The 22,061-nt window shown below is 51.6% G+C and overlaps 1 protein-coding gene across 2 annotated transcripts in view; it reads right to left on the minus strand.

The window, feature by feature from the left end:
• The window catches only part of COL24A1 (collagen type XXIV alpha 1 chain), a 395,453-nt gene that overhangs the window by 76,396 nt on the left and 296,996 nt on the right, over positions 1–22,061 (minus strand). Inside the window, exons 43-45 of one of the 2 annotated variants that reach the window (XM_083157901.1) lie at positions 20,633–20,686; positions 9,800–9,853; positions 2,768–2,821 (exon numbers count right to left, since the gene is read on the minus strand). In XM_083157901.1, coding sequence (XP_083014027.1) covers positions 2,768–2,821; positions 9,800–9,853; positions 20,633–20,686 — 162 coding nt within the window. The remainder of the gene's footprint in view (positions 1–2,767; positions 2,822–9,799; positions 9,854–20,632; positions 20,687–22,061) is intronic. The other variant, XM_083157902.1, reaches the window with a different exon arrangement.

The raw sequence follows: 22,061 nt of genomic DNA on the forward strand, positions 1-22,061 counted from the left end.
ATACATATCAGACCAGGACTACAGAGTGGGCACCTTATACATATCAGACCAGGACTACACAGCGGGCACCTTATACATATCAGACCAGGACTACACAGCGGGCACCTTATACATATCAGACCAGGACTACACAGCGGGCACTTTATACATATCAGACAGGACTACAGAGTGGGCACCTTATACATATCAGACCAGGAATACACAGCGGGCACTTTATACATATCAGACAGGACTACACAGCGGGCACCTTATACATATAAGACCAGGACTACACAGCGGGCACCTTATACATATCAGACCAGGACTACACAGCGGGCACCTTATACATATCAGACCAGGACTACACAGCGGGCACGTTATACATATCAGACCAGGAATACACAGCGGGCACGTTATACATATCAGACCAGGACTACACAGCGGGCACCTTATACATATCAGACCAGGACTACACAGCGGGCACCTTATACATATCAGACAAGGACTACACAGCAGGCACCTTATACATATCAGACCAGGAATACACAGCGGGCACCTTATACATATCAGACCAGATCTACACAGCGGGCACCTTATACATATCAGACCAGGACTACAGAGTGGGCACCTTATACATATCAGACCAGGACTACACAGCGGGCACCTTATACATATCAGACCAGGACTACACAGCGGGCACTTTATACATATCAGACAGGACTACAGAGTGGGCACCTTATACATATCAGACCAGGAATACACAGCGGGCACTTTATACATATCAGACAGGACTACACAGCGGGCACCTTATACATATCAGACCAGGAATACACAGCGGGCACTTTATACATATCAGACAGGACTACACAGCGGGCACCTTATACATATCAGACCAGGAATACACAGCGGGCACCTTATACATATCAGACCAGGACTACACAGCGGGCACCTTATACATATCAGACCAGGACTATAGAGCGGGCACTTTATACATATCAGACAGGACTACAGAGTGGGCGCCTTATACATATCAGACCAGGAATACACAGCGGGCACCTTATACATATCAGACCAGGAATACACAGCGGGCACTTTATACATATCAGACAGGACTACACAGCGGGCACCTTATACATATCAGACCAGGAATACACAGCGGGCACCTTATACATATCAGACCAGGACTACACAGCGGGCGCCTTATACATATCAGACCAGGAATACACAGCGGGCACCTTATACATATCAGACCAGGAATACACAGCGGGCACCTTATACATATCAGACCAGGAATGCACAGCGGGCACCTTATACATATCAGACCAGGAATACACAGCGGGCACCTTATACATATCAGACAGGACTACACAGCGGGCACCTTATCCATATCAGACAGGACTACAGAGTGGGCACCTTATACATATCAGACAGGACTACAGAGTGGGCACCTTATCCATATCAGACAGGACTACAGAGTGGGCACCTTATACATATCAGACAGGACTACAGAGTGGGCACCTTGGCATGCGGTGGGGTGAGGCACAGCCTTTCCTGTCATACTAGAGCATATGCCGGCGTTTTGAATTGATAAAGTATGTCAAAAATACAAATAATTAATAAAAACAAATCTTATTTTTATTATTCTAATCATTTTTATAGTCAAAATGCTGTAAAAAGTCTATGGCAGGTGAGGCAGTGCAGCACCTGGCTACCTTTTCTGTGCATCTCTTATCAAAACTCAGTGAATCTCAAACAGTACACACTGCTGCCCATGTGTATAATGCTGGTATGTACCCCATGGCTCATATATTGTGTGCAGATCTGGCTCTGGTACTTGCCAGGGACTCTTGAGCCATTGAACTCATTGTATGTCGGCTTATACATATCAGACCAGGACTACACAGCGGGCGCCTTATACATATCAGACCAGGAATACACAGCGGGCGCCTTATACATATCAGACCAGGAATACACAGCGGGCACCTTATACATATCAGACCAGGAATACACAGCGGGCGCCTTATACATATCAGACCAGGAATACACAGCGGGCGCCTTATACATATCAGACCAGGAATACACAGCGGGCACCTTATACATATCAGACCAGGAATACACAGCGGCCACCTTATACATATCAGACCAGGACTACACAGCGGGCACCTTATACATATCAGACCAGGACTATAGAGCGGGCACTTTATACATATCAGACAGGACTACAGAGTGGGCGCCTTATACATATCAGACCAGGAATACACAGCGGGCACCTTATACATATCAGACCAGGACTACACAGCGGGCACCTTATACATATCAGACCAGGACTACACAGCGGGCACCTTATACATATCAGACCAGGACTACACAGCGGGCACCTTATACATATCAGACCAGGAATACACAGCGGGCACCTTATACATATCAGACCAGGACTACACAGCGGGCACCTTATACATATCAGACCAGGTCTACACAGCGGGCACCTTATACATATCAGACCAGGACTACACAGCGGGCACCTTATACATATCTGACCAGGAATACACAGCGGGCACCTTATACATATCAGACAGGACTACACAGCGGGCACCTTATACATATCTGACCAGGAATACACAGCGGGCACCTTATACATATCAGACCAGGACTACACAGCGGGCACCTTATACATATCAGACCAGGACTACACAGCGGGCACCTTATACATATCTGACCAGGACTACAAAAATCAACTTTTTCCTTTAATAAAACAATGGCAATAATGCAAATGAAAATCACTACTTACAGCTGAACCCGTCTCTCCTTTAAGTCCCTGCTCCCCCATAACACCGGGCTCCCCCTAAAGGAACAAACAAATTATTAAAACATCTATTAATGTATTTGTTAGAAATTACTTGTACAGACCAAAATATACGCAGTCCAGTCCTAATTACTATGGCCCCAACCTACGCATGACGTTGGCAGCGCGCAGTCCACAAAAAGCCCACTGCTGTGAGAGGCCACTACGTCAGACCAGTTACCTGCTGCAGCTCACTGTCACCAGACGGGTCTCTGCGTAAGGGGCTCAGAAGCCAACGTCTGGTCACTGCGCCTGCGCTAACAGATACATCGATGTACCACTACTTTGGGGGTTCATGTGCTATAAGATAAATATTGACACCTCAAAAACCTTTAAAAACCTAATTTTGAGCTGTTCGAGTGCCAATCATTTTCCCATGTTGATCTTAAAATACAGCAGAGTAGGGAATTATACTCTGTTACTTAAAAGATGGCTTCTGCAATGTACTTTCACTTTGAGCTGTGACAGTTTTTACTTTCATTTTGACCTGTGACAGTTTTTAGCCAAAAAACTCTCCACCCCATCCCTGGTCCCTATCTGCTCCTACCTCCAATCTCTGTCTTCACAGCTCCCTCTCTCCTTATCCAGCAAGTTTGAAACAGATCAGTGTCCCTGCAAAAATTGCTTTCACTTTCTGTTATGACATCTTTTAGCACACAAAGGAGTAATTTGGTCCATTGAGTGGCCTCTAAGGGTCAGTGGCGGTACTTTACCTCATAGAGGTGAACAGTAGTTAGCCTTTTAAATATATAGAAACAATAAAAGGTCCCGCGGAAGAGTTTACAATCTAGCGGAAATATCTGATTTAATATACAGGAAACACAAAAAAAACAAAGCTTCGATCCACGACGATCCCACCTCCCCTCACATCTCACACCGCTTCCCACCTCCCCTTACCCTCACATCTCACACTGCTTCCCACCTCCCCTTACCCTCACATCTCACACCGCTTCCCACCTCCCCTTACCCTCACATCTCACACCGCATCCGCCTCCCCTTACCCTCACATCTCACACCGCTTCCCACCTCCCCTTACCCTCACATCTCACACCGCTTCCCACCTCCCCTTACCCTCACATCTCACACCGCTTTCCACCTCCCCTTACCCTCACATCTCACACCGCTTCCCACCTCCCCTTACCCTCACATCTCACACCGCATCCCACCTCCCCTTACCCTCACATCTCAGACCGCTTCCCACCTCCCCTTACCCTCACATCTCAGACCGCTTCCCACCTCCCCTTACCCTCACATCTCACACCGCATCCCACCTCCCCTTACCCTCACATCTCACACCGCTTCCCACCTCCCCTTACCCTCACATCTCACACCGCTTCCCACCTCCCCTTACCCTCACATCTCACACCGCTTCCCACCTCCCCTTACCCTCACATCTCACACCGCTTTCCACCTCCCCTTACCCTCACATCTCACACCGCTTCCCACCTCCCCTTACCCTCACATCTCACACCGCATCCGCCTCCCCTTACCCTCACATCTCACACCGCTTTCCACTTCCCCTTACCCTCACATCTCACACCGCTTCCCACCTCCCTTTACCGTCCTATCTCACACTGCATCCGCCTCCCCTCACCGTCCCATCTCACACCGCTTCCCACCTCCCCTTACCCTCACATCTCACACCGCATCCGCCTCCCCTTACCCTCACATCTCACACCGCTTCCCACCTCCCCTTACCCTCACATCTCACACCGCTTTCCACCTCCCCTTACCCTCACATCTCACACCGCTTCCCACCTCCCCTTACCCTCACATCTCACACCGCATCCCACCTCCCCTTACCCTCACATCTCACACCGCATCCGCCTCCCCTTACCCTCACATCTCACACCACTTCCCACCTCCCCTTACCCTCACATCTCACACCGCATCCCACCTCCCCTTACCCTCACATCTCACACCGCTTCCCACCTCCCCTTACCCTCACATCTCACACCGCTTCCCACCTCCCTTTACCGTCCTATCTCACACTGCATCCGCCTCCCCTCACCGTCCCATCTCACTCTGCATCCGCCTCCCCTCACCGTCCCATCTCACTCTGCATCCGCCTCCCCTCACCGTCCCATCTCATTCCGCCTCCCCTCACCGTCCCATCTCACACCGCATCCGCCTCCCCTTACTGTCACATCTCACACCGCTTCCCACCTCCCCTTACCCTCACATCTCACACCGCTTCCCACCTCCCTTTACCGTCCTATCTCACACTGCATCCGCCTCCCCTCACCGTCCCATCTCACTCCGCCTCCCCTCACCGTCCCATCTCACACCGCATCCGCCTCCCCTCACCGTCCCATCTCACACCGCATCCGCCTCCCCTTACCGTCACATCTCACACCGCTTCCCACCTCCCCTTACCCTCACATCTCACACCGCTTCCCACCTCCCTTTACCGTCCTATCTCACACTGCATCCGCCTCCCCTCACCGTCCCATCTCACTCCGCCTCCCCTCACCGTCCCATCTCACACCGCATCCGCCTCCCCTCACCGTCCCATCTCACACCGCATCTGCCTCCCCTTACTGTCACATCTCACACCGCATCCGCCTCCCCTTACCGTCCCATCTCACACCGCATCTGCCTCCCCTTACGGTCACATCTCACACCGCTTCCCACCTCCCCTTACCGTCTCATTTCACACCGCATCCGCCTCCCCTTACCGTCCCATCTCACACCGCATCTGCCTCCCCTTACCGTCACATCTCACACCGCTTTCCACCTCCCCTTACCGTCCCATCTCACACCGCATCCGCCTCCCCTTACCGTCCCATCTCACACCGCATCCGCCTCCCCTTACCGTCCCATCTCACACCGCATCCGCCTCCCCTTACCGTCCCATCTCACACCGCATCCCCTTACCGTCCCATCTCACACCGCATCCGCCTCCCCTTACCGTCCCATCTCACACCGCATCCGCCTCCCCTTACCCTCACATCTCACACCGCATCCGCCTCCCCTTACCCTCACATCTCACACCACTTCCCACCTCCCCTTACCCTCACATCTCACACCGCATCCCACCTCCCCTTACCATCACATCTCACACCGCTTCCCACCTCCCCTTACCCTCACATCTCACACCGCTTCCCACCTCCCTTTACCGTCCTATCTCACACTGCATCCGCCTCCCCTCACCGTCCCATCTCACTCTGCATCCGCCTCCCCTCACCGTCCCATCTCACTCTGCATCCGCCTCCCCTCACCGTCCCATCTCATTCCGCCTCCCCTCACCGTCCCATCTCACACCGCATCCGCCTCCCCTTACTGTCACATCTCACACCGCTTCCCACCTCCCCTTACCCTCACATCTCACACCGCTTCCCACCTCCCTTTACCGTCCTATCTCACACTGCATCCGCCTCCCCTCACCGTCCCATCTCACTCCGCCTCCCCTCACCGTCCCATCTCACACCGCATCCGCCTCCCCTCACCGTCCCATCTCACACCGCATCCGCCTCCCCTTACTGTCACATCTCACACCGCTTCCCACCTCCCCTTACCCTCACATCTCACACCGCTTCCCACCTCCCTTTACCGTCCTATCTCACACTGCATCCGCCTCCCCTCACCGTCCCATCTCACTCCGCCTCCCCTCACCGTCCCATCTCACACCGCATCCGCCTCCCCTCACCGTCCCATCTCACACCGCATCTGCCTCCCCTTACTGTCACATCTCACACCGCATCCGCCTCCCCTTACCGTCCCATCTCACACCGCATCTGCCTCCCCTTACGGTCACATCTCACACCGCTTCCCACCTCCCCTTACCGTCTCATTTCACACCGCATCCGCCTCCCCTTACCGTCCCATCTCACACCGCATCTGCCTCCCCTTACCGTCACATCTCACACCGCTTTCCACCTCCCCTTACCGTCCCATCTCACACCGCATCCGCCTCCCCTTACCGTCCCATCTCACACCGCATCCGCCTCCCCTTACCGTCCCATCTCACACCGCATCCGCCTCCCCTTACCGTCCCATCTCACACCGCATCCCCTTACCGTCCCATCTCACACCGCATCCGCCTCCCCTTACCGTCCCATCTCACACCGCATCCGCCTCCCCTTACGTCCCATCTCACACCGCATCCGCCTCCCCTTACCGTCCCATCTCACACCGCATCCGCCTCCCCTTACCGTCCCATCTCACACCGCATCCGCCTCATCTTACCGTCCCATCTCACACCGCATCCGCCTCATCTTACCGTCCCATCTCACACTGCATCCCACTTCCCCTTACCATCCCAACTCACACCGCATCCGCCTCCCCTTACCGTCCCATTTCACACCGCTTCCCACCTCCCCTTACCGTCCCATCTCACACCGCTTCCCACCTTCCCTTACCGTCCCATCTCACACCACTTCCCACTTCCCCTTACCATCTCACACCGCATCCCGCCTCCCCTTACCGTCACATCTCACACCGCATCCGCCTCCCTTTACCATCCCATCTCACACCGCATCCGCCTCCCCTTACCGTCCCATCTCACACCGCATCCGCCTCCCCTTACCGTCCCATCTCACACCGCATCCGCCTCATCTTACCGTCCCATCTCACACTGCATCCCACTTCCCCTTACCGTCCCATCTCACACCGCTTCCCTCTGCCCCTTACTGTCCCATCTCACACCGCATGCGCCTCCCTTACTGTCACATCTCACACCGCTTCCCACTTCCGCTTACTGTCCCATCTCACACCGCATCAGCCTCCACTTTACCGTCACATCTCACACCGCATCCGCCTCCCCTTACCGTCCCATCTCACACAGCATCCCGCCTTCCCTCACCATCCCATCTCACACTGCATCCGCCTCCCCTTACAGTCAAATCTCACACCGCATCTAGCTCCCCTTACTGTCACATCTCACACCGCAACCGCCTCCTCATCTCACACCGCATCTGCCTCGGTGGTGGCCGCGCCTTACGGCAGCACACACCACTTCCCCTTACCATCCCATTTCACACCGCATCCCACCTCCCCTCACCGTCCCATCTCACACCGCATCCGCCTCCCCTTACCGTACCATCTCACACTGCATCCCCCCCCCTCACCGTCCCATCTCACACCGCATCCCACCTCCCCTTACCGTCCCATCTTACACTCCTTCCCACCTTCCATCACCGCCCCATCTCACACCGCTTCACCCCTCCCCTTACCGTCCCATCTCACACCGCTTCCCACTTTCCCTTACCGTCCCATCTCACACCGCTTCCCACCTCCCATTACCATCCCATCTCACACCACTTCCCACCTCCCCTTACTGTCCCATCTAACACCGCTTCTCCCCTCCCCTTACCGTCCCATCTCACACCGCATCCGCCTCCCCTCAACGTCCCATCTCACATCGCATCCGCCTCCCCTTACCGTCCCATCTCACACCGCATCTGCCTCCCCTCCCCTTACCGTACCATCTCACACCGCTTCCCACTTCCCCTTACCATCCCATCTCACACCACTTCCCCTTACCACCCCATCTCACACCGCTTCCCACCTTCCCTTACTATCCCCTCTCACACCGCTTCCCACCTCCCCTCCCCTTACGTCCCATCTCACACCGCTTCCCTCTTCCCCTTACTGTCCCATCTCACACCGCATCCGCCTCCCTTACTGTCACATCTCACACAGCTTCCCACTTCCGCTTACCGTCCCATCTCACACAGCATCCCGCCTTCCCTCACCATCCCATCTCACACCGTATCCGCCTCCCCTTACAGTCACATCTCACACCGCATCCGCCTCCTCATCTCACACCACATCTAGCTCCCTTTACTGTCACATCTCACACCGCATCCGCCTCCTCATCTCACACCGCATCTGCCTCGGTGGTGGCCGCGCCTTACGGCAGCACACACCGCTTCCCACTTCCCCTTACCATCCCATCTCACACGGCATCCGCCTCCCCTTACCGTCCCATCTCATACTGCATCCCCCTCCCCATCCCATCTCACACCGCATCCCACCTCCCCTTACCGTCCCATCTTACACTGCTTCCCACCTCCCATCACCGCCCCATCTCACACCGCATCTGCCTCCCCTCCCCTTACCGTCCCATCTCACACCGCTTCCCACTTCCCCTTACCATCCCATCTCACACCACTTCCCCTTACCATCCCATCTCACACCGCTTCCCACTTTCCCTTACCATCCCCTCACACCGCTTCCCACCTCCCATCCCCTTACCGTCCCATCTCACACTGCTTTTCACCTCCTTTACCGTCCCATCTCACACCGCATCCCACCTTCCCTTGCCATCCCATCTCACACCGCATCCCATCTACCCTTACTGTCCCATCTCACACCATTTCCTACCTCCCGTTACCTTCCCATCTCACACCGCATCCGCTTCTCCTCACCGTCCCATCTCACATCGCTACCCACCTCTCCTCACCGTTCCATCTCACACCGCTTCCCACCTCCCCTTACCATCCCATTTCACACCGCATCCCACCTCTCCTCACCGTCCCATCTCATACCGCTTCCCACCTCCCCTTACTGTCCTATATCACACCGCATCCACCTCCCCTCACCGTCTCATCTCATATCGCTACCCACCTCCCCTCACCACCCCATCTCACACCGCATCCAACATTCCCTCACCATCCGATCTCACACTGCATCCCACCTCCCCTCACCACCCCATCTCAAACCACATCCGACCTTTCCTCACCGTCCCATCTCACAACGCTTCCCACCTCCCCTTACCGTCCCATCACACCGCATCCCACCTCCCCTCACCATCCCATCTCCCCTCACCGTCCCATCTCACACCACTTCCCATTTCCCCTTACCGTCCCATCTCACACCGCTTCCCACTTCCCCTCACCGTCCCATCTCCCCTCACTGTCCCATCTCACACCGCTTCCCATTTCCCCTTACCGTCCCACCTCACACCGCTTCCCACCTCCCCTCACCGTCCCATCTCCCATCGCATCCTGCCTCCCCTGACGCACGGTTACTTACTGGTGGTCCTTGCTGTCCAATTGCTCCTCTTGGTCCAACAACACCAACAGTGCCCTAATAAGAAGAATACATTTAATATAATATATTTGGCCACTGATGATGACACCAGTATCTGCAAGTCGCTCCTCAGGAGAGCACAGCGCCATGTAAAGCATGGACCCAGGTAACCTCCCGTTATGGGAAGTAGTGGTTAGCGAGGACGGGATGAGCCTCCTGCTGCAGGTAAGAGGGATGGGGCAGCTCTACCTCCTAATAGCCATGTTGTGAGACCTGGATAAATCCCTCACACAGTAATATGATCATCCAATCAGTGCCTTGGGATGTATTATATGGATCCAGCAAACTATTAGGTAATTGGTCTGTATGCGGATGACATGATTCTGTACCTTTCTGTGATGTCATCTATTCTGTACCATCGGTTTGTCTGTTACGGTGGGGTCCGCAAAGTCTGCAGTGTTTCCATTGCTCCCTTCTACCCCACAGTCCTCTTCCTATGTGTTCCCTCTTCTCTGGTGCAGGCAATGTAAGATACTGTGACTTTTATTGGTTACCCTAGACATTATCTTATACTCCACAATGCGGTCACTGCACAGTGTGTGTGTGTGGGGGGGTGTCACTGACTGACACACCTGTCCACACATTAGTACGTACTACACCACACCATAATGCTGTCACTGTGCAGTGGGGGGGGGGGGGGGGTCACTGACTGACACACCTGTCCACACATTAGTATGTACTATACCCCACCATAATGTGGTCACTGCACAGTGGGGGGTCACTGACTGACACACCTGTCCACACATTAGTATGTACAATACCCCACCACAATGTGGTCACTGCACAGTGGGGGGGGTCACTGACTGACACACCTGTCCACACATTAGTACGTACTATACCCCACCATAATGCGGTCACTGCACAGTGGGGGGTCACTGACTGACACACCTGTCCACACATTAGTACATACGGTACTCTTTACCTAGTACGGCGCCCGTCGCGGGCATCGCGGGTACATTTATGTGTGGCCACGACGCGACCGACGCGATGGCCGCGATTTCCCATTGAAACCCATGTTAAACATGGAAATCGTGTCGGTCGCGTCGCGGCCGGCCATAAATGTACCCGCGATGCCCGCGACGCGATGCTCCCGATTTCCCATAGGAATCAATGTTAAAAGGCGCGATGGACCCGATTTTACTGTTAAATGGCTCAATCCACCCGATTTGGCCATAGGAATCAATGTTAAATGGGCCACAGAGCCCATTAACCCTTAAATGCCCCCCCGAATTTTTAACGCCACCCCACGATCCACGCCAACCCGAAGCGTGGCGAGCGCCGCGAGCCCGCGAGGGGCGGCGGTACGCGTCCTCCGACCTTTTCATGCCCTACTATCCACGTCGGCGTGGTGTGAGAATATAATAGTGTGGCGAGCGCAGCGAGCCACCGTGCCCGAAGCGTGGCGAGCGCAGCGAGCCCCGCGAGGGGACGCGGATACCTTCACAGTTATGCGCGTCCCCTCGCGGCCTTCACAGGTGTCCGTGGCGACGCGGACACCTGTGAAGCCCGCGAGGGGACGCGCATAACTGTGAAGGTATCCGCGTCCCCTCGCGGGGCTCGCTGCGCTCGCCACGCTTCGGGCTCGGTGGCTCGCTGCGCTCACCACACTATTATATTCTCACACCACGCCGACGTGGATAGTAGGGCATGAAAAGGTCGGAGGACACGTACCGCCGCCCCTCGCGGGCTCGCCACGCTTCGGGTTGGCGTGGATCGTGGGGTGGCGTTAAAAATTTGGGGGGGCATTTAAGGGTTAATTTGGACTATTTGGGGCCAAATCGGGTACATTGAGGCATTTAATAGTAAAATCGCGGTCAATCTGCCGTTTTAACATTGTTCCCTATGGGAAAATCGCGGGCATCGCGGTCATCCCGATTTACCCGCGATGCCCGCGATGACCGCGATTTTTACCCCCGACGCCCGCGATTGAAATCGCGGGCGCCGTTCTAGGTAAAGAGTACCGTACATACTATACCACACCACAATGCTGTCACTGTGCAGTGGGGGGTCACTGACTGACACACCTGTCCACACATTAGTACGTACTATACCCCACCACAATGCGGTCACTGCACAGTGGGGGGTCACTGACTGACACACCTGTCCACACATTAGTACGTACTATACCCCACCACAATGCGGTCACTGCACAGTGGGGGGTCACTGACTGACACACCTCAAAGGACGAGTACAATTGCGCTGTCTGAATCTAATAATCCACTATAAGTGAATTTCCACCTGATGGTATAGTCAGAGGGTCTGGGCGAAGGGTCAGAGAGATATATAAAATGGGGGGATCGCCCCCTGCAACTGACCTCTCTGCCGTGCCCTATGGGCATATAAAGGTATCTTTAATCCAAATGGTATTCAGCCTCAATATTTTCAATCAGATCAGAGCTCACCTTAGGTCAATGCCCTATGTGCGTATAAAGGTTTCTTTCTCCTGTCTCCTCGATTCAGCAAGGTCCAATTATCACCAGTCACGGATCAGTGAAAAAAGGTATTTTTATTCCAATAACGACAGGTATTTAACAATAAAAAATATTAAAAATCAGAAGATAAAAAGGCACTTTGGATGGGATCCACCGGAACTGCGTCCGACCACCCTCACCTCACCCGGGTGTAGAGAAGAAGGTAGGTGTCCACAAGATGGAAAAAAGTGACACTAGAATCCCAAACAAGTGCCTAGGCTCAGTTCCTCCAGCCAACGCGTTTCGGGCCTCACCTAGGGCCCTTTTTCAAGGTATGGAGGAAAGGGAGTAGGACCAGGTATATATACCTGTCCTCATTTGCATAAAACAGAGACATAATAAAAACCAGTCGTGGATCTCATTAAAACATTCCCTGAATAATACAATAAGACAGTGCTATTCGCTATCATTCACAATGTAAAATGAAAGAAAAACAATCACACATACAAATAAACAATACAAATAAGTTCTTTTGCGCTATAAAATGGTCATGCAATCCGCATCTCAAGCCGGTTTTTCTAATTATCCTTAGGGGTAATTGTGTCCAATTGCCGGATATATCATAGCGTCATCACCCGACTTCCTGCTTGGTGGCCGGATGTGACGTTCCGCTATGCATGGAACGCAAGAAGCGGAAGCCGGAAGGTGTCCAATGCTGTTCCCCCATGGAGCGCACTTGTCCTTTGGAACGCAACCGGAAGTAGAGCGTACCTTCCTCTTTTCAATGCAGACGGAAGTGATGTATTGATATCCCTTCATTGTGATGGAGCGCATATTTCTTTTTGGAACGCAAACGGAAGTGATGTATCGATGTTCTTCCGTTATTGCCCGACACAATCTGCTCGTATTCTATTTGATGCGTCTTGATCACCATAGTAACGCTTCCGCGTTATTTTCAATCACAAACAGACATATAGAAAAAGACATTGATTAATATTAGACCAGAGTATTAAGAACAACATTCAAGTATTTTTACAACAAAACAGGTGTTAGAGAATTCACAAAAAGCACTTAAGCTCAAAATCTACGTTGATCCCCCTGGGTTCAAGGGTTTTCAACTCGTAGATAGTTCTCATTTCGAGCTGTGATAGTCTTTGGTCTCTATTGTTGACACGCCAATGTGTCTTTACTGTGCGTATCCCGCAAAATGATTTCAATTGTGTAATATCACATCCATGAGTATGTTTGAAATGGGCTGACACATTATGGGATTCAAGACCCTTTTTGATGTTACGGACGTGTTCAGCCATCCTCACTTTTAGTACCCGTTTGGTCTTGCCCACGTACTGCTTAGAACAGTTGCATTCCAATAGATAAATGCAATAATTACTGTTGCAGGAAATAAAGTCGTCTATACTATAAGTCCTGCCCATTGCCTTTGATTGATACTCATGAATCACAGAAGTAGGACTTTTACAGAGGCGACAAAGGCTGCAAGTGCCGCACCGATAAAATCCTTTCGATTTAATAGGATTATAGGGTGCTGGGGTGTTTATGGCACTGCTTACTATTTTGTCCTTAATATTCTTTGCCCTTCTGTAGACAAATTTAGGATTACTGGTTACATATTTTTTCAACAGAGGGTCATTTGTGAGGATTTGCCAATGTTTCTTAATTATACTTTCTAGTTGTTTATATTGGCTCGTGTACTGGGTGATGAAAGCTACATCCATATTCTTTTCTTCCCTAGATCTTACTGGGATGGGATGTCCTTCTCTCCCTGAGAGAAGATTCCTTCCTCTGTTCTTAGCTTTAGCAACCATGGGCCTATCATAACCCTTACTCAAAAACTGATTTTCCAGGCCCTGTGCCTGTATATCATACACTTCCAGATCCGTACAATTACGGCTGATCCGCTGAAATTGGCTATTGGGCACACTCTTAAGCCAATTTAGATGGTGGTTGCTATCGGCCCCTATGAAAGAATTACAGTCTGTTGCTTTGATGAAATTCTTGGATTTTAGCACATCACCCTCTACATAAAATGTAACATCCAGAAAATCAATAGACTGTTTGCTGATATTGAATGACAATTTTATGTTATATTGATTATCATTAAGATGATCACAAAAAAGTTTTAGCGAATCATTATCACCTTGCCACACCATCACCACGTCGTCAATATAGCGACGCCAGAGCACCAGACTGGCACCATATGGATGTCCTGTCCATACTGATTGTGCCTCCCACCATGCCATAAATAAATTGGCATAGCTTGGTGCCAGTCTGGTGCCCATAGCGGTGCCCGTGAGCTGCAGGTAATAAGTACCTTCAAACCAAAAGTAGTTGTTAGTAAGAATGAAGGTACTTATTACCTGCAGCTCACGGGCACCGCTATGGGCACCAGACTGGCACCAAGCTATGCCAATTTATTTATGGCATGGTGGGAGGCACAATCAGTATGGACAGGACATCCATATGGTGCCAGTCTGGTGCTCTGGCGTCGCTATATTGACGACGTGGTGATGGTGTGGCAAGGTGATAATGATTCGCTAAAACTTTTTTGTGATCATCTTAATGATAATCAATATAACATAAAATTGTCATTCAATATCAGCAAACAGTCTATTGATTTTCTGGATGTTACATTTTATGTAGAGGGTGATGTGCTAAAATCCAAGAATTTCATCAAAGCAACAGACTGTAATTCTTTCATAGGGGCCGATAGCAACCACCATCTAAATTGGCTTAAGAGTGTGCCCAATAGCCAATTTCAGCGGATCAGCCGTAATTGTACGGATCTGGAAGTGTATGATATACAGGCACAGGGCCTGGAAAATCAGTTTTTGAGTAAGGGTTATGATAGGCCCATGGTTGCTAAAGCTAAGAACAGAGGAAGGAATCTTCTCTCAGGGAGAGAAGGACATCCCATCCCAGTAAGATCTAGGGAAGAAAAGAATATGGATGTAGCTTTCATCACCCAGTACACGAGCCAATATAAACAACTAGAAAGTATAATTAAGAAACATTGGCAAATCCTCACAAATGACCCTCTGTTGAAAAAATATGTAACCAGTAATCCTAAATTTGTCTACAGAAGGGCAAAGAATATTAAGGACAAAATAGTAAGCAGTGCCATAAACACCCCAGCACCCTATAATCCTATTAAATCGAAAGGATTTTATCGGTGCGGCACTTGCAGCCTTTGTCGCCTCTGTAAAAGTCCTACTTCTGTGATTCATGAGTATCAATCAAAGGCAATGGGCAGGACTTATAGTATAGACGACTTTATTTCCTGCAACAGTAATTATTGCATTTATCTATTGGAATGCAACTGTTCTAAGCAGTACGTGGGCAAGACCAAACGGGTACTAAAAGTGAGGATGGCTGAACACGTCCGTAACATCAAAAAGGGTCTTGAATCCCATAATGTGTCAGCCCATTTCAAACATACTCATGGATGTGATATTACACAATTGAAATCATTTTGCGGGATACGCACAGTAAAGACACATTGGCGTGTCAACAATAGAGACCAAAGACTATCACAGCTCGAAATGAGAACTATCTACGAGTTGAAAACCCTTGAACCCAGGGGGATCAACGTAGATTTTGAGCTTAAGTGCTTTTTGTGAATTCTCTAACACCTGTTTTGTTGTAAAAATACTTGAATGTTGTTCTTAATACTCTGGTCTAATATTAATCAATGTCTTTTTCTATATGTCTGTTTGTGATTGAAAATAACGCGGAAGCGTTACTATGGTGATCAAGACGCATCAAATAGAATACGAGCAGATTGTGTCGGGCAATAACGGAAGAACATCGATACATCACTTCCGTTTGCGTTCCAAAAAGAAATATGCGCTCCATCACAATGAAGGGATATCAATACATCACTTCCGTCTGCATTGAAAAGAGGAAGGTACGCTCTACTTCCGGTTGCGTTCCAAAGGACAAGTGCGCTCCATGGGGGAACAGCATTGGACACCTTCCGGCTTCCGCTTCTTGCGTTCCATGCATAGCGGAACGTCACATCCGGCCACCAAGCAGGAAGTCGGGTGATGACGCTATGATATATCCGGCAATTGGACACAATTACCCCTAAGGATAATTAGAAAAACCGGCTTGAGATGCGGATTGCATGACCATTTTATAGCGCAAAAGAACTTATTTGTATTGTTTATTTGTATGTGTGATTGTTTTTCTTTCATTTTACATTGTGAATGATAGCGAATAGCACTGTCTTATTGTATTATTCAGGGAATGTTTTAATGAGATCCACGACTGGTTTTTATTATGTCTCTGTTTTATGCAAATGAGGACAGGTATATATACCTGGTCCTACTCCCTTTCCTCCATACCTTGAAAAAGGGCCCTAGGTGAGGCCCGAAACGCGTTGGCTGGAGGAACTGAGCCTAGGCACTTGTTTGGGATTCTAGTGTCACTTTTTTCCATCTTGTGGACACCTACCTTCTTCTCTACACCCGGGTGAGGTGAGGGTGGTCGGACGCAGTTCCGGTGGATCCCATCCAAAGTGCCTTTTTATCTTCTGATTTTTAATATTTTTTATTGTTAAATACCTGTCGTTATTGGAATAAAAATACCTTTTTTCACTGATCCGTGACTGGTGATAATTGGACCTTGCTGAATCGAGGAGACAGGAGAAAGAAACCTTTATACGCACATAGGGCATTGACCTAAGGTGAGCTCTGATCTGATTGAAAATATTGAGGCTGAATACCATTTGGATTAAAGATACCTTTATATGCCCATAGGGCACGGCAGAGAGGTCAGTTGCAGGGGGCGATCCCCCCATTTTATATATCTCTCTGACCCTTCGCCCAGACCCTCTGACTATACCATCAGGTGGAAATTCACTTATAGTGGATTATTAGATTCAGACAGCGCAATTGTACTCGTCCTTTGTTGTATTTGTATTGTGTATTTTGGGATTGGTAATCCTTGGCGCGTACAGTGTCGCAGTCTGGAAGCGCAGATTATCCTCTACCTCTTTTTTCTGTATAGATGACTGACACACCTGTCCACACATTAGTACGTACTATACCCCACCACAATGCGGTCACTGCACAGGGGGGGTCACTGACTGACACACCTGTCCACACATTAGTACGTACTATACCCCACCACAATGCGGTCACTGCACAGTGGGGGGGTCACTGACTGACACACCTGTCCACACATTAGTACATACTATACCCCACCACAATGCGGTCACTGCACAGTGGGGGGGGGGTCACTGACTGACACACCTGTCCACACATTAGTATGTACAATACCCCACCACAATGCAGTCATTGTGCAGTGGGGGGGTCACTGACTGACACACCTGTCCACACATTAGTACGTACTAAACCCTACCATAGTACTGTTCTGTTCTCTAGACCTCTCTCCTGTACAGGACGAATGGTTTGTGTGCGCTGTGTGATAGTGCTTGTCCTAAATGCTTAGAGGCTGCTGCTGGCACCTCTTGTGGCATTGCTCCCGGGAGGTCTCTTTCTGGGGGTGACCTCTAGTGTAGGGAGCACAGGTATATATCCTCTTATGTCCCCTGGTATATGTGTGTTTGGTTTGGACATTATGTAAGATAATGTGGGGTTATACTGGTTGATTCGCATTCGCAGGATGTCAGGGATCACAGGGCTAATGCTGGGTAGTGGAGTGGGAGAGAGCTTCCAGTACCCAAGAGGTTAAACTTCCTCCTGCCTCCCAGGCAGCCAGGCTCCTCCCCTCCTCTACCCCGCCTCCAGGCCAGGAAGCTCAGTTTTTTTAACAAGCCAAGGCAGGAGACAAGAGAGAAGGAAAAGAAGCACCAAACATATGCTGAACACAGTGGAGTTCGCTCAACAGAGGAACTAGGTAACTAGAACGGTAACATTACTAAAGCAGGAGCGGCAGGGAGGGATCCCTGTGGCCCCTGACATCCTCGAAGAAAGCAGCCACCTATGGGTGGGGATGCGCCTGGGTCGCAGCATGTAAACTCAGGCCAAAAGCCGAGTCCTGGGACGCAAACGTATCAAAGGCTTAAAAGCACAAGAGGGTATTGGCGGATGACCATGTAGCCTCCTTGCAAATTTTCTCAGCTGTTGCACACCACTAACAGCCCAAGATGCACCCACAGACCTAGTGGAATGAGCCCAGACCGCCGCAGGTGCCCAAGTATGCCTGATGACAGAGCTAATCCAGCTGGCAATTGTCTGTGTAGTAGCAGTTTGATTTCCGGAAGCACTTAGTGCGGCGCACATAAATGCATAAGCCACAGACAATATCCAATGAAGACTGAGAGAGAGAAGCATCCGGCCCCCGAAAGGCTGGGACCACAATCTCCTGGTTGATGTGAAACCTGGACACCACTTTAAGGAGGTGAGAAGGAACAGTTGCAAGGGCCGCCCGATCAGAATGGAAGATGGGAAATAGGGACAGACAAGACAGAGCTGACAGGTCAGACACTCTCCTGGCCGACGCAATCTTCAAAAGGTGAGCCAACAACAGTCCACTGACCGCAAAGGCTCAAACGATGGGGCCTGAAGAGCAGTAAGTACCAAGGAAAGGTCCCACGGGACAACCGGGGAAAGAAAGGGAGGTTAGATATGCAGGACGCCTTGCAGGAATGTGTGGAAAACAGGCAACAACACTAACTTCCTACAGAACAAGATGGACAATGCCGAAACCTTTACTTTCAAAGGAGACCAGCAAAATTCGGCCTCTAGGCCCTTCTGTAAGAAGTAAGAATCCTGGCTAAGTAGTAAGTCCTGGGAGCACGACACCAGGAAAAGTAACCCCGCCAGATGCAATAATAAGCCCCAGCTGAAGAAGGTTTGCGCTGAGCATGGTTGAAATTACTCTAGAGTTAAAGCCTCAAACCGTAACAGGGAGGTCTCAACAGCCACCCCGCCAAGACCAGAAGCCCCAAATCCAGGTGTAGACACGGGGCCCAGAGAAAGCAGGTCTGGACATACAGCAGAGGTAGACGGATCGGAAAGGCCACTGACAGGGTCTGCATATCCGAGAACCAGATCCATCTGGGCCAAACCGGGAGCAACAAGGATCAATGTGCTGCCCTCCGCCTTCAACTTGAGGATCACTCTCAGGAGGAGCAAAATCAGAGGTAAGGCAAGGCGTACATCAGGACAAATGGCCATGGGGCTGACAGGGCATCTACCATGCAAGCCCCTGGGTCGCGAGCCCTGGACCTGTATAGGGTGACCATGTGTTTGTGGCGCAACGCTATCAAGTCTACCTTGGGTCTGCCCCAGCATTGTACCAGCATCTGGAATACCTCTGAGTGAAAGGCTCATTCACCGGCATCCAGAGTTTGACGGCTCAGGAAGTCCATTTCCCAACTGAGGACTCCTGGGATAAAGATCACTGAGAGAGCAGGGATCTTCTTCTCTGCCAATTGAAAGATTCAGGAGGTCTCTGTCATGGCGGCCTGACTGCGAATGCTGCCCTGGTGGTTGAAATAAGCCTCTGTTATCGCATTGTCTGACTGGACCTGCACGGGCGACCACAGAGCCAGGTTCCACCAAATAAAGCACCTGGAAGACTGCACTCAGTTCAAAGACATTGATGGGTAGATGGCTTTCCTGTGAGTTCCATAGTCCCTGGAGGGATCGTCTGTCATCCAGATATGAAGGATCCGCATGCAAATTCTGTTGCCCATCACTGCCATGACCTTTGAAAACACCCGAGGGGTGGTAGAAAGTCTGAAAGGCAGAGCCTGAAAGGACGGTCCTGCAGTGCAAAGCGCAGCCTGATGGAATCCTGGATGTCCAGGCATGCCATGTACTCTCTGTGCTCTAAGGCCAAGACTACGGATTGCAAGGTCTCTATCCGGAACTTCGGGACCCGAATATACCGGTTGAGCTGTTTTAAGTTGAGGATGGGACGGTAGGACCCTTTGGGCTTCCAGACTAGAAAGATGCTGGCGTAGAATCCCGGGCCACTCCCGGCAGTCCCCAACGCCGGGTTGCTCAGCTGCATCCAGCCCCCATTGCGCACGCTCCCTGCCGAGAGCATCTTACCTATCCTGTGTGTCCCGGGTCCGGCCTGCGGTTGTGGTGTCCCGAGTGCCCGGAGACAGCTGCGGTCACACACCGATGCACCGCCCGGCCTGGGAGATGGAGCAGCAGTGCTGGTGTCTAATACACCCCCTATGCTGATGTCAGTGTAAAAGTAAAAAGTTTTAATTAAAAATTAAAAAGTAAAGATGCATATAGCAGCCCAAGGAGAGGAGGAGGGGAAGAGCTTTGGGTGCTGGAAGCTTCTCTCCCACTCCAACTACCCAGCGTTAGCCCTGTGGCCCCTGACGTGTCCCGAAGAATAAATACAGACATGTTGTTCTTACCTTATAGCCTTCACCTCCAGGTTCTCCCCGGTCCCCGTGTTCTCCAATAGGGCCCTGTATGAAGCGCACATGTATAGTGTATAAACAACAAGACAACGCACAGAGATGTACTACATGCAGCAAATAGAGGTTACCATGGTGACACGCTGCATTATGTATGAGGTCATTCGCCTCACACTGGCTGCTAACTGATAGGCTCTGTGTCCCTGTCTGCGACAGTTCTGCGACAATCACCATGTACAACGTCCATGGTGATTGGCGCTATCCTGTCACCATGCACGTGTGCATAATTCCCTCCCATGGCTCAAAAATCATTGAACGCTGTGCACTGGGAGGGATGGACGCTGTACGCTGGGAGGAATGGGCGCTGTACGCTGGGAGGGATGGGTGCTGTGCGCTGGGTGGGATGGGTGCTGTGCGCTGGGAGGGATGGGTGCTGTGCGCTGGGAGGGATGGGCGATGAGCGCTGGGAGGGATGGGCTCTCTACGCTGTGATGGATGGGTGCTGTACGCTGGGAGGGATGGGTGCTGTGCGCTGGGAGGGATGGGTGCTGTGCGCTGGGAGGGATGGGCGATGAGCGCTGGGAGGGATGGGCGCTGTGATGGATGGGCGCTGTACGCTGTGATGGATGGGTGCTGTACACTGGGAGGGATGGGAGCTGTGTGCTGGAGGTATGGGCTCTGTGCGCTGGAGGTATGGGCTCTGTACGCTGGAGGTATGGGCTCTGTGTGCTGGGAGGTATGGGTGCTGTACACTGGGAGGGATGGACGCTGCACGCTGTGATGCATGGGTGCTGTACACTGGAGGTATGGGCACTGTGCATTAGGAGGGATGGGAACTGTATGCTGTTATGGATGGACGCTGTACACTGGGAGGGATGGGCGCTGTACACTGGGAGGGATGGGCGCTGTGCACACTAGGAGGGATGGGCGCTGTACACTGGGAGGGATGGGCGCTGTACACTGGGAGGGATGGGAGCTGTACGCTGTGATGGATGGGCGCTGTACGCTGGACATATGGGCTCTGTGCGCTGGAGGTATGGGCGCTGTGCGCTGAAGGTATGGGCGCTGTGTGCTGGAAATATGGGCGCTGTGTGCGCTAGGAGGGATGTATGCTGTACACTGGGAGGGATGAGAGCTGTACGCTGTGATGGATGGGCGCTGTACACTGGGGGGGATGGGAGCTGTACGCTGTGACGGATGGGCGCTGTACACTGGACGTATGGGCTCTGTGCGCTGGAGGTATGGGCGCTGTGTGCTGAAGGTATGGGCGCTGTGCGCTGGAGGTGTGGGCGCTGTGCGCTGGAGGTGTGGGCGCTGTGCGCTGGAGGTGTGGGCGCTGTGTGCTGGAGGTATGGGTGCTGTGCACTGGGAGGGATGGGCTCTGTGCGCTGTAGGTATGGGCGCTGTGCACTGGGAGGGATGGGCT

Source organism: Crinia signifera, chromosome 8 (assembly GCF_055691185.1).
Source record: "Crinia signifera chromosome 8, ASM5569118v1, whole genome shotgun sequence".
Classification (NCBI taxonomy): domain Eukaryota; kingdom Metazoa; phylum Chordata; class Amphibia; order Anura; family Myobatrachidae; genus Crinia; species Crinia signifera.